Consider the following 14,462-nt stretch of genomic DNA (forward strand, 5'->3'; position numbering starts at 1 on the left):
TGTTGAATACTTAACCGATGTCAGGTGTCTATGAAAACCAGCTTTTTGTAGTATTGGAAAAATAAAGTAATGGAAACATGTTTCATACGTTTCCAATTATGCTTGATTTTAGTGGTTTCTAAACCAATGTTTGGAGAATTATGGTTAAAGGTCCTTATTCAGCAATCACAAATGACCAGAAAAGGGAGAGAGTCCTGAAAAACAAATGCACAGTTCAAAAATATTTAAAGTGCATGCAAGTAAATAAGAACCAAAGGCAGTGTTTTTAGTAATTTTTTTTTAAAAAGCCACAGAGTATTTCTAGAGACAGCAAGAAGATCTTTGTACAGAAATAAGCAACAACAGAATTCTGCATATGCAACACAGTAAAACCTGCCGCTCAAATATTATTTCAGAGGCAAAAGAACAAATAAGACCAGCTGCCTATGCTAAATTATGACACTACATTACACAAATAGAGTTTTATATTCAAAACACAGGCTATGTAAAAATGTTTTTTTTTTCTTTCCTTTTCTTGAAATTGTTGAAAAAGTGCAATAAAGGTTTGACTGTCTACAACTTGATCGGTTATCCCAAATAGGTCAAATTGTTTTTGTTTTTTACCAAGCTTTTTAACATGTTCTTATAGTTACCCAGAATTTCTTACAGTCAGAATGACATTCAAGAATATGTTTGAGACATTAAATTCATAAAACAAAATTATGATTGCTGTTACATATTTTCTTTGGGTAAAAGTACAGATCAAAACAATATCCAGCAGGGGAGTAATAGTTGGGTTTTTTGCCTCGCACATTGAAATTCTATACAAGTACTTCATATGAAACAAATACAAGAAATATAATGGAAAATAAAAGATGAGCACTGGGAGTTCAGTATAAAAGTGTGTTGCATTTGCACTTTGTTGCATTAAGTGCCAAGCATGTGGTCTGTAAAATCTCCCAGTGTATGTTGTCATTCATTCATTAAGTTTGTGTAAGTTCTGATACAAGAATTCAGACCAATGCAGCAAGAGGAAATAAACCATATAAAGCACTTTCCAATGTACCAAATTTGTTCACTTAGCAGTTACATGTGTACAACCTGAAGTTTTGAGTTTCAGCACCAAGTCTGACAGCATGCGTGATGGAGGTCTATGTTCTCGTACCAGTGACCAGTAACAGTTAGCATTACAGAATAAATATCACAGTGTTGTGTGATAAAACATTTTGAAAATATTTCCCAGTTGTACTGATTTCTGCCATTCCACACAAATTCAATAAGGCATATCTGATGGGTACTCCCATTTAAAACAGGCATAATGTAGAAGTGGGAAGTGACGTTGCAGACTGCAAAAATCCATTCTAATGGCAAATGAAAAAGCAGCATGTCTCTGACTAAAACGGAAACTCGTGAGAGGTCAAAAACATCGCTGTGGTGTTGAAATGAGTCCATTTTAAACATATATACAAACAGATAAGTGTATATGCATATAAAACAATACAAAACATGTTTAAGAAAATAAGACATGGCACATTATATGACATACAAAAGAGAAAGAGACGTCAATCAAAATGTTTAATACAAAATGAGTTGCAGAAATAAAAAGGACAAAAGGATGATGTCCAACGTTCAGCTCACTGGAACGGGGGCAATATATATATAGATACAAAAACACAAAGAAAAGACACAAATGAAACACTGTAAATTGTGCCTTACAAGCACCAACACGTACACCAGCTTAATGTAGTTTTCCTTTTTTCGTAGGATAATAAAACGGTGTCTTTTCAAACGGTCTCCGCTGAAACATAAGGAAACGTTTTAGGATGCTGAGAGAAAAATCGCAATCATCTGGTTTAAGTAACCACGTCAATTTCTCAGAATGTCCACTGTCCTCATTCCTGGGTTTCTCCTTCCTGAGAGTAAGCAAGGTATGCCAAACATTAGTGTTTTTTCTCTATCTCACTCTCTTCTTTCTCCATTTAGCGAATGATTGAGAACTCCTCCATGCTGTACGTCCTCCACCGTGGCAGGTGAGGTCTAGTGTTATTGTGAGGATTGTGATCAGGCTGTCGTGATGGCGTTTAGGTCCTTCATTAAGCCCTCCAGATGGGCCATTTCCTCCGTCAACTCGTCAGTCTCGTAATTCTGAGGGAGATGAAGAAGGTTACAGCGGGGGGAAGGGGTTGGGGTGAGTTGGGGTTTGGGAATTGGCTTTATGAGGGGATGGTCAGTGGTACTGCAGAAGAAAAACAGGAAATCAAATAGCACACACAGCCACATGCACACGTGGTAATGGAAGAAGGGGGTGCAGTGGTAGTATTGGGGATTTTGCAGGATAAACAAGAACCAATTAGTAATTTTAAATCATTTTAAAAAATTGCAAAATTGTAATAAGCGGGCAATAAATACAGCCATTAAAAGGAGAAGAAGGTAAAGGTTTGAGAGAGAAGAAAAAGATGTAAAACATTTTATTATTAGCTTTTTATTTTTCAGTATTTTTTTTTTTCAGTATGTAACAGTTTACTCTCATATGTAACAGTATCCCTAGAAAAACATAGTATGAAACAGTGCATGACATTGCTGTAGCTCAAACAGTAGAGCATGGCACCAGCAACGCTAAGATCACAGGGCTGATGTATGCCAAATGTTGTAAAAAGGTCATTCTACTTCATTGTCATGTCCCTATCATCATAAATTAGATAAAAACATATTTTTGGAGCTGATGGCTGATATTCTGTAGACACATTGTATTGCCACTGTATAAATAATTAAACTACATTTAATATAGTTAAAGCTCCTAGACTTGACCAAAAATACTTATAATACAAGCATTTTTTTTTGTTACTGCATAACAGAAATGGCTCAAATGTACATGGTTATGTTGTAAGAGTTATAATGTACAGAGAAAAAGTAATACAGAACATTAAAGTACTCACGCTCCCTGCATCTTCATGCAGTCTGCTACTTTCCGAGACATCCGGTGCATTTGGAACTATGACAGGCATAGGAGTTCTCGTCCTTCCCAACGTACCAATAGAGGCTGTTTTAACTGAGTGAGGCCCTAAAACAAATTGCACAAGTCAGTAACTGTTCTTCTCCCTTTTAACCATGAAAATGTGTACTATTCATGATAAGGATGCACAAACCTAAAAAAAGAAGGGTGCTTTTTGTAGAGCAGTTGGAGTGTGACAAACTAGATCCAAGATACTTGAATAAATTTGTTTTTTATTTAAAAGACAGAATCTTTTCCATCAGTCCATTTGTCTTCCTCTTCAGCCACTCTAAACTGTGGTGCCCCACAAGGGTCTGTTCTAGGACCTATTATATTCTCACTGTATATGTACCATTTAGGCTCAATATTCCACAGACATTTCTTATGCTATAAATACTTTCATTTTTTAACTTGGAAGAAAGTACACCTTGGTTGGCAATATCTTTTTAAACTCAATGTTGATAAGATATTTACATCCTCTAGCATTGAAATTACCAATAGCTTAGCTTTCATTCCGGTGAATGTACCTGCCTATATTATAAACATTTTTATGTTAAAAGCCATTATTGTAGACATCGTAGATTGGATCAATATGTATGTGAATATCTTATGTGAAGGGGAACTTACCTGTCTGAGACAGCAGTGGAGTGCTGGGTAATGCTGCTGAGTCATACATAGAGTGAGCTGGGATGGCAGGCACTGCAAAACTCTTGAGTGGGTGCGTGGAACGAACATGTGCTGTGGGTGTACTGAATGCTGGCTCCTCCTCAGCGGCTGAGCTGTGGTAGCTAATGTCTGTCTCTGAAAGATCAGTGGTGCAGGAGGGCTGCCCAGACGGAGGGTGCATATCAGCACTAGGGGTGTTCCTTACTGACTCTGTAATTACATCAGCACATGGGTCAGCGCATGGTGCTTACTGCATACTATTAACCCTGTGGGTGTTGTATACAAGCAACCTTAAAGATCATGAGAAGCCTGCTAGGGAAAAAAAACAAGTCATATCATGTTAAACACCTAAATGTGAGTAGGTAGAATATTCTCCTTCTGAAACAACTAATTTGAAACAATCTTTTTTGACCAGGCTGTGGAGACTGAAGGTGAAAGTCCAGAGCATATTGATGTGCCCCAACCTTAATATTTCTTCCTTAAATTGTTGTTTGGTATAATTGCAATAAGGTTTATTACATTAATGTTAACTGTGTTAAAACTCTACACCTATTGGTAAAATGTGAGTTTGCAATCGATTGTTAGAAAGAGGCAGGTTTAAGCAGAATTAATGACTGGAGAACTCCAAAAAACAACGTCAGAGGGTAGTCTAATGTTTTTACCAGAAGATGGAGTTATAACATGTTGATTAAAAATGTTGAGACCATAATGAACAATTTAAAACTACAGGGATGAATTGTTTACAATAAGGTCAATTACATCATGGTAGAAAACAGATTTCATGACAACTTTAAGTAAATAGGGTAAATTTAGTTTTCTTGTTGCCTTTCTATTGGTAAAGATGGTTTTTGGAGCATGGTTATTTGCTTTGTTGCTGGCCATAGTTGGTCTGCCAGCTCTAACCAGCTTCACCAAAATGGTTCACCAGGTTGAAAGCAGGTCCCTCAATTAATCAACCATCTAGAACAGGCTGAACCACTGAATAACAAAAAATGACCCACTTAGGCCAGCTAGAAACCATATAATGTTGGTAAAGCAAGTGCTAAAGAATGAGTTACTGTATGTTCTCTGAGAGATAAGGGGGGAAATGAAGAGATATGGAAAGTTTCACTACAATTCCATGGTCACCAAGTAAGTGTAACTCCATTTTGAGAAGAAAAGAAGAACATAGTCTAACACAATTGTATCCAGGAACAAAGAAGGTCTTCACATAGTCCCACTAATGCACTCTCACCTGTGGACTCTGCCCTGTCTAGATGAGAGATGGGGGTTGCGGTGGACCGCGCGCTGCTCTGGTGGTGGAGATAGCTGCGTGTTGGTGAGGCCAGGTTGCCCAAGTGATAATGATGGTGATGGTTATCGAGGGAATGGATGGGGTGAGCACTAATCACAGCTGCGAATGGACACAAATAATAGAGCGCCATGGTTTAGACCTTGCACACAAAGCTATGAGATTATGGAAAGCATGGTGCATCTATAACATCTGCTCATGCAAACAAACAACAACACAGATTGAAAAGACACGCTATGTTGCTAGGTTAAAGAATTAGTCATTAGGCTAGAAAGATACTCTAGACAAGTATGCAAATGCAGATGGCCAACCTGTTCCTTCATTGCTGTGTTGCTAACCTAACTAACTTTAGCTAATTTGCTAAGACTATTGCTCTGCCATGGCAGCAGTTGACCTGAACATTCCCATGCATTTTTAAATGTTTAGCTCTCTTAGCTTGAGTTTTTTGCACTCGTGTACTTGAGTAGAGTATGTTTTTGGCCTACAACTACAATAATGAACTCAGGGAACCTTGTTTGAGGACTATGTTATTCCAAAGAGCATAAATTGTTTAATATCCTAACTGAAAGAAAAGGGGCCAAATTAAGGGTGTCTGGTCCCTGGTTCAGGATCACACACTTACGCTGAGGGGGCTGTGCATCAAAGGGCATCATCATTTTAGGTCTCATTCCCCGACGGCCTGCCAGTGTAGATATGCTGTCCTCTGATTCATGGCCTGTAAATCAGACAGCGACCAGCCAATCAGATTGAGACAGGCTTACCCCCCCAACAGGCTCCAAATACAAGAGCCATATGAAGACAACCAGCTGACTTCCTAGAGTCAGTTTGCCGAGATGATGTGATATTTTCACTATTGCTGTGGGATTCTATTGTTTGTCCATCAGAGGGCAGTGTAGACACACATATCAGGAGATCTGTAGGAGTAGGCAGCAGCAGATGGATATCACCATTCATGCCAGGAGAACAAAGAAAACAAGGCTACAAGTTTCAAGTTCCATTTTAAGCAAGGAACATGCCAATTGCAAGCAATAATGACAAATAGTAGACATGACTTTGAAGCATCCTTCAGAAGCAGCAGCTGGAATGATGTCATGGATTATGCAGCAGGTGAAGGCTGGTCAGGGTTTAAAGACCCCATGAAATGGTCACAAATCTTCTTACCTGTGTGTGACAGTTTTCCTACTGAAACAGGAAGTTGGGCTAGACATATCAAAGGGACTTTTAGACAGCTTTCGGTTTACATCATAGCTACTTGCTACTTATAGTCAGTTGTAGATGGTACTAAGAGAGGGTTCCAGTCTGTTTTCCAAAGAAAAATACTATAAATATATACAAAATCTCCAGAAGTTTGGGTATCCACTAGTATACAGATGGTCTTTAAAAGACAAAACTCTTTGTGTTCTGATTTCATGGGGTCTTTAAATCAAAGTTCTTACCACGGTAAGAGTTATGTCTCTGGAGCATAGGATCCATGGGGCCGTCCACTGGGGTGATGTCCTGGGAGGTTCTGGGGATCGGTGTGTCAGTCATGACTGGATTGGGGTCAGGCGATTTGTCGATAGGTTTTAGCTCTAAACGTTCGTGGTGGATCCAGAGGTCTGGTGGCTTCAGATCTTTGGAATTACCCTTATACTTGTGGGATCCATTGGTGGACTTGCAGGCTGCACGTTTCCTGGAGATCATATCAAACAGTTTACCCTCACGCCAGGACTGAGTATTCGGACTGTTCGTCAGCAGGAGATCTGAACTTACTTTTTCTGCTGTGTTGTGGTACGACGTGTACACAGGAAAGCGCCAACCACCACCAGGATGATGGTAAATGCACCCACAGACACAATTATGACAATAACCAGGATGTGGTTATCACCAGTGCCAGACATATCTGCTTTCCCTGAAACATGGAAATTCTATGGTTATAACGTTAGAAGAAAATGAAAATTTTGTCAAGGCAAACAAATGTTGAATGTTGGTTTGTCAAATTCTCGCCTGAAAGTTTTAAAAAAGTTTTCAAAGCCTTAAATGTTTATGACAGAATGGCCTGATAGACAGAAATATAGAGGGAATTGGTTGAGTTTTGCCATGGGGTTGCTAAGTGATAATAAGTTGATCCTAAGGTGTTTCTACATGGTTGCAAGACACCACTAGGGTGTTGCTAAAGGGCCTTTCACACCGCTTTAGTTCCAGAACTAAATGTACAGTCCTAAAAGTCATGGGACGATTTTGCGCGAACAATTTCCCAGTACCATTTAAAGAGTTGCATTTTTGCACTGACAGTGTGTACTAGGAAGTGACGGGAACGCCGGTCAACAGCGATATCATTTGTGTGCGAAGTTCAACAAAGTTAACAAAGAAGAACAAGATGGAAGATGGAGGACACTGTGATCGGAGCTGTGTTTTTTTTTGTGTCTCGTGGGTTTCACAATAATGGACATGGAATGTCGATGTATACGTAAAGCGATTGAAAGAATGGAAAGGAGGACTAAGAATCTCCAACAACAACTGGCAGTGCTACATCAATCAATGTATGCTTACGTCACGGGTAGTACCAGTTGTGCTGGTTAGACCCTGCTCCGGAGTAGGAGCTAATTTGGTTCTCGAAAAAGGCAGTCCAGTACTAAAATAACAAAAAGTGGGTAGTTCCACAATTAGTTCTGGTACTATGAAAATGCTCCTGTGGTGCGAAAGGCCCTCATTTCTTAAAAACTCACTTCTTCTGTAGGTGAACCTGGATCACAAATGATTTATGCGAACATAAACGCATTTAGGTAGATCGGGGGGCACATTGCTTTCAAAAACAAAAGTAATTCACTGCTTCTTCAGCGGCTCAGATGTCAGGAGTAAGTGAACACTGCATTGTTCATTATTACATCTAACAACAAACAGCTCAATCACTTAGGAAACATTCCTGTCTACACCTGCTCCAGCATCGAAACAATGGCGGACTGTTTACAGCTCACTCAGAGCGGGTCTATGCTAAAACGCCAGTGTTCGTCAATAGTCGAGGGAGGGGCCTTGACCTGTGAGACATCACTCCAAGAATCTGTAAATTCTTCTAAAACAATGCTTATGATTTTTGGGGATTAAAAAAAAGCACTGGGTGGATTTTAATCAAGTTCTTAGGATGTTACTAAGGGGTTGCTATGCTGGTATTAAGGTGTTGGTAATTTATTGTGGATGTTCGTTAGAGCTCCTTGGTAGTTGTTATGGCATTGGTAGGTGGTAGGTGGTTGCTTTGTGGATGCTAGGGGTATTAATATGGTATTGATGGGATGTTGCTAAGTAGTTGTGTTGCTAAGTGGTTGCTAGTGACTACTGGTTGGTTGTTATGGTATTGCTTAGTGGTATTAGGAACAGTTCTAGGGCAGTTTTTTCGTTGCTGTTATGGTACATCAATGATTAGCCATTTCTAGCGGCTTTCTACAGTGTATTTTTTGGAAACATAAAACAGCAATTACCAACTGATCCAAAACCTTGATCTGGTGCAGAGGGTCTTCCTTGTTTCACCAATATACCTGGAGCTACAAGATGTCAGATAAGAAGAATTGGCAGGTGGCACATTGGAATCAACCGCTCTTTTGTATAGTTCACATTAAGACACATTCCACAGCATGCAATTTTAACAGATAAACCACCACAAACTGTACTTCAGAGAAGAGCATGACACTCATCATTTGACCAAAATGTGCTTGGGGAAAGACTGTTAGTAGTATGAAGTTTTTAGCCACATGTGCATTTGCTGATAAACTCTTAGTAAATGGTAGTCAGGCAAGCAAATAAGAAGTTTTCTATGTTCTGCTATACACCAGCTGGATCTTTCTGTGACTTCTGATGAATTTCAGTGTTCAGGGGAAAACAAGCTGCTCACTTCAATTTGAGGACATTAGTGGAATAAGAGAAGAGAGAGCAATTACCTTGGTCATTAGACATTTTGTCAGAGGATTCGGCTAGCAGGACAAAAGCAGAAGGAGAGGAGACAGGTTAGAGGAAGAGAGGCATGCAGTCAGAGCTAAGCAGGACCCTATGGATGGCTTGTGCATGAGCCAGTATGAAAGATTGGTGAGGTCAGGGTAAATGCAAAGGATTAAGCTTTAGATTAGGTTAAAAATAGCGTATGTGCATATGGTACCATAATATATTTCCCAATATTGAATCTTACCAATTATAGTTTAGCAACTGAACAGTGCTGAAAAGAACAGCATGAAATTCCCTAATGGTCCACTTTTGTTTAGGCTAGTTCATTATGGTCTGCTTACTAGTCTAGTTGGTCTTTTCCTTTTGATCAAGAAAATCTTGCTGGTTTAAGCCAGATAAGAAACAGTGGTTACACCAGTATCCCATTGTATTTTTGGATTCATAACCCAGCATATACTGGTCTTTTCAGCAGACAGCAGTGATTGTTATCATTCATCGGCGTGAATGAGCTGGTTTACCTTTAGGAGTGCGGAACTGGACAGCATCAGACATGGGACCCATCCCTTTAGAGTTACGTGCCTGGATCTTGAAGTAGTAGGTGGTATCAAGGGTCAGCTCTTGAATCTGATGGGTCAACCTGTTCCCCACTACTGGTTCAATGACCCAGTCATGAACCTCTGCATTCACATCAGTGCTGTAGTAAATGATGTAACCTGGAAAGGCAGAGAAAAAGTGATACAGAGGTATACTGTGATTATAAATCAGGCAAGTTAAATAGTCACTAGTCACGTTTCCATTGCCCTTCAAATTGTGTAAATTGAAATTGCAAACGGAAAACATGTCTAATGGAAACACGTCAACTTTGCCAAAACAATTTTTACGCTCGCAAAAGTCACATGACTTTTATGTCTTTAATGTACTATAATGTCTTTAATGTACTATAACCTCCAAGAAACACCTCATCCATGGCCACTTTCAAGTATAAAGGGTTTTCCTTGATATTAATGCTTATTTACCCGGCACAAGTCTGTGGTGCATTACAGCTCCAACATGGCCACTCTAGTAAATGCTTGTGTTTATAGCACTGGGTCACGTTTAAGAAGCGTCCCAGAAGCCACTGTCCGTGCTGCTTCACTAAAGATACACCCATACGTGTCCGTCAATGAAAAATAATGGCTAGTGCGGTGGCTGCAATTTACCTAAACCTACTAACATCCATCTGCATGACTTATTGCGAGATGGAAAAAAAAAATAGTTTTAGTCGCATAACTTCAGTTAATGGAAACGGCAACAATTCGCAATAGGTTTTTTATCGGCATTTATAAAATACTATGAAAGTTTTGCGCAAATCTGTAATGGAAACCCGGTTACTGTCTCTAACAGGTTATATATTTTTCATATCACTTTTGTCACCTGTGATCTTGCCATTGGCTTCTGAGGGTGGCTGCCAGTTGACGATTGATGGTGTGGGTCGTCCCTCTTTGCTCACTACAGTCACATCTTTAGGCGCAGAACTTGGGACGGGGAGAAAATATAAAATGAATCAAGACTACAATTGCAGATATTCTCTAACACTTTATGTAAATGCAAAGTTTATTATTCATTGAGTGTGTTTACATGTACAACAAAACTACTTGATGAGTCACTAATCTAAAATGATGAGACCTGCCCCCATCTAGAGTACACACTTGTTTCAAAAGTTGTTCCATGTGCAGTCATGCTCCAGGTGCTTGTCCTCCGGCCCTTGGTCACCATGACCGAGAACTCGTACAAGGTGTTGGGTTTAAGACCCGTCACTGTGTGAGTCAGTGTGGTGGTATTAGCCACCTAAAATTAACAAATCAATGTCAGTGATATAACAACTAAAGATTCTCCACCATTCACCACCTTCACTGTGAAGAGACTAGATTCTGTTAACATACCTTGAACTTTGTGTTTGCGGGTATGTTGGTCTTCCAGCGCACTGTGTAGTAACGTGCATCTGTGATCTTCTGGTTCTTGGGCAGCGAGTTGGCCCAGGTGACTTTCATGGTGTCGTGGCTCAGAACGGACGCCTGAACGCCCACAGGAGGCAGCATGGGTACAGGGTCTGGTACTGGAGTGTATGGAGCATGGAAAAGTTCGTACAAATCAACATCAGGGTCTATGGGGTCTGCAAGCCAAATTACACAATGTCCCATGGCAAAAAAAATAAAAAGGTGAAAGGTGAAAAAAGGTGAGCGCAATTAAACGTACAAGGGGAGGGTTTTAGGATGGGAGATACATAACGACGGGGGAGAACGAATTAATGGGTTAAAATGGGAGGTGAGGGAGAGGAGAATTGTGGAGGCGGGATTGGAGAAGGAGAAAGAGAGAAATATTTGGATTAGAACAGAATATCAAGAGTGGACAGTCACAAAATCATCCAGAGCTACAGAGAACTACATCTACAATGAGTCAAGGAACTACATCAGCTACATTACAATATAAGGAGGAAAACGATCAGTGAGAGTTCATATACACAGAGCCTGGAATACAATGTAATCCTCATCTAGAATTTTACATGGATATAAACAATGCTATTAGGGATCCTTATGATTCTTCTCTAAATGCCAATGTCAAATGTTAAGACTGTAATTAAATGTATTACACCTTGTATTTATTGTAAGGTTAGAAAATCTCAAATTAGGTGTGCTTGAAGTGTTTAGCTAATAAAAAGTTTGAGATCTTTTTCTTTTTTACTGCAATTTAACCAGATTCACAGAAGGAAGCAGATGAAAAGGTTTTTATTTTTCTTTCCTGTCTATTAATTTTTATTTGAGGTTTGGAACCCGTGACCTTGTCTTAGTCAAGGTTTTTTTGATAGATGCACATTTTTGATTATTCATCACCAAAGCTTTCAGATAATTTCAATGTGCGATGCAAGTCTGATTTTACTGATATTATAATGTCAAATACCTGAACAACAAAAAGGTCTAAAAGTCTGATCCTTTTATAGATTCAAAGCTGTTTGCCTGCTTAAATCACCTGTTTCCCTAAGCGCTCCCTTCAAGGAATAACAATTTGGAGTGGGGGAAAATATGCTCACCAGCTTTTATATGTGTGAAAATGAGAACACATTGTTTCTGGCTTCAACATTTAACTGTTTTCAAATGGCAAAGTGGGGGGAAAAAAACTGGTTGTTTTCCATAGTTCTGAAGCAGCCCCATAGTGAGCACTATGTGAGGTTGAGCTCTGCTTGTTCTCTGGAATTCTGTTAAAGAGCGGAATGTAAACGGATTCACTGTCCAACTAGCATGCAATGCCCTAACAAAACAATAAATACTTAAAATGCAAAAGTAAACACACACTGAAGTACTTCACTCATTGATTTCCTAAAAAATCAGGAAATCTAAACATGCAGTAATAGACTATTACAATTATATCTCTTATTTTAAGCTAAACATATATATCTATATTCTGGCAGAAGAGGCAAAAACTGTCACCTTTACCTGTTAGTATTATTACAACATTCCCTCTTAATGGTGGGAGACACGCTTATGTATGAAGGAATGGGTGAGCGAGCAGATATAAACTCTGCAGGAGATCTTCAAAAGCCCCTGCAGCAGGTTTCCTTGAGTTCAGTTAAAGGTAAACCAGGAGAAATGAGAAATGCCATGTACCACACTGCATGCTGGGAGGTAATAAGTGTGTTCCACTGATCAACACCAGAGGTGGAGAAATTATCTAGTGTTCTGAAAGTGGTCAGCTTCAGTTTTTCACTCTTTCATTCCCTATGCAGTGTGAATCAAGTTCTCGGCAATCTTAATGTATTATTGGTCCATATTACATAATCCCCCCCCCCCACCTCCAAATCCTTAGTTTTTTAATTCAACAATAAAATATTACAATAGCAATATTTCTTTCTTTTTTCTTCATATTTTTAGTAATATACTTAATTGATATACTACTAATTGATTATTATCATTGTTATTATTTTATAGCCATATTGATATATAAAATTGCACTTAACCCTAATTTTGCACAACATGCAAAATGGTTTTTTAGTTTGCAAATACATAAATAAAAGGAAAAACATTTAGTACTGCAGATGATAAAAATGGCTTTTTCACCATGAACAACAATGAGATCACCATTAAGTATAATGTTTGACCAGTGCTACTCTTCCATGTCATATCAACATTCACTTGGATGGTGGAGTGACTCATTTCTGGAAATGACTGTCATGATGTTCCTGTACTTCGGATAAGAGCAGTGTTTTAATCAAACCGCTCTGCATCTCTATCATGTGCAGCGCTATTAAGCAGCGCTTCAATTGTGAAGAGCATATGGCTTCGTCTGTATCTCATAATCAAGAGGATTCCTCTGGTTGCTAGGAGGCAGAAGCATTAGAGACCACAAAACTACTGAAGAACTCTTAAGATGGTCTCTAATGAGAAGAACAAGCGATGTCAATGTCAATACGATTAGCCGGAAATAACAGAAATGCAATTTTAGAAGAAATGTAGATTTCATTAGGACCTCAAGCTCTGTTTAACAGACAGGCAGGTGCAATGTTATTTCTATGGTAAATATGGCAATATTCTCCATACTAGGAATACAGTAGTGACAAACGAGGACGAGTATGTTGAAGCTGTAGGTGTGGCGTGTTATAAGGCTGAGCGGTGCCGGCCGTGACCTACCTGATTGGGGTCGTGTGACAGCGCTCTCGTACACAGGGATTCCCTCCCCCACGTTGTTGAAGGCCTTCAGTGTGATAACGTTAGTGCGAGCTGGGATCTGGCAGGGAGAAAGCCAATCATTTAGCTAATCAAGCCCGCAGCTCCACTGAGAGCTTCAACCATTATTCATCATCCTAGCAGGGGTGCATATTTAAACACCATTATTGATTCTCGCTCTCGGTAATTAGATGATAATTACGAAAACTTAAATTATGCTGTTGCTTCTGATGATTATTTTTCTTGTTCCTTCAAATGTAATTACAATGGGGTGGAGAGAGGGCTAAATCTCCCACTCTTGAGTACCTACAATCCATTTACCCAGTTCTGTTTACTTTAATTCACTTTTAGAGGGCAACACAGAGCTATTTCTTCACTGCTACTTCATGTTTGTCTGATGAAAGTGTGAATGAATGTTTAGAAACGTAAATTAAAATGAGTGATACAGATTCAACTGAGCTTAGTGGATGATATAGATCCATGGTATTATAGGATATAGTAATATGGTAAAACTGGTTGTGTATAATCACAATTTTTCAATTTGTATCTTTTTTAATGTATCATGGTAATACCATAGTATTCTTTGAATTAAGTACCAATTATCAAGAAACATATTTTATGCATATGACAATAATTTTGATATCATGGTAGACACCAAAATAGTACAGTATTAAAAGTAATAAACCCTTACTTTACAATTGTACTGTCCTTTACACTTCATGTGTTTTCAGCACAATAAAATGGTCAGATGATCTACTGTATGTTCTTCATGTAGTGACATCTAAACAATTTTCCCCCCGTAAATATTGTGATTTAATATGCTGAAATAGTTGACGTATGAGTTATTTTTAAATTTGTATAATCCCACATGGCAAAAAAAATTAAATGTATTAATTAAATAAATATCTGAAATATATTTCTGATT

The 14,462-nt window shown here is 38.8% G+C and overlaps 1 protein-coding gene across 1 annotated transcript in view; it reads right to left on the reverse strand.

Moving 5' to 3' along the window:
* Positions 1 to 2,028: 2,028 nt before the first annotated feature.
* The window catches only part of LOC109052994 (neogenin-like), a 95,760-nt gene continuing 83,326 nt past the window's right edge, over positions 2,029 to 14,462 (reverse strand). Inside the window, 15 exon segments of the mRNA XM_042755083.1 lie at positions 2,029 to 2,124; positions 2,916 to 3,040; positions 3,599 to 3,847; positions 4,872 to 5,030; positions 5,551 to 5,643; positions 6,365 to 6,600; positions 6,681 to 6,819; positions 8,384 to 8,446; positions 8,840 to 8,872; positions 9,359 to 9,553; positions 10,254 to 10,361; positions 10,529 to 10,667; positions 10,763 to 10,992; positions 13,502 to 13,583; positions 13,585 to 13,598. Of these exon segments, the coding sequence (XP_042611017.1) occupies positions 2,041 to 2,124; positions 2,916 to 3,040; positions 3,599 to 3,847; positions 4,872 to 5,030; positions 5,551 to 5,643; positions 6,365 to 6,600; positions 6,681 to 6,819; positions 8,384 to 8,446; positions 8,840 to 8,872; positions 9,359 to 9,553; positions 10,254 to 10,361; positions 10,529 to 10,667; positions 10,763 to 10,992; positions 13,502 to 13,583; positions 13,585 to 13,598 (1,949 nt within the window). The 3' untranslated portion in view covers positions 2,029 to 2,040.

This window comes from Cyprinus carpio, unplaced genomic scaffold (genome assembly GCF_018340385.1).
Source record: "Cyprinus carpio isolate SPL01 unplaced genomic scaffold, ASM1834038v1 S000006632, whole genome shotgun sequence".
NCBI lineage: Eukaryota > Metazoa > Chordata > Actinopteri > Cypriniformes > Cyprinidae > Cyprinus > Cyprinus carpio.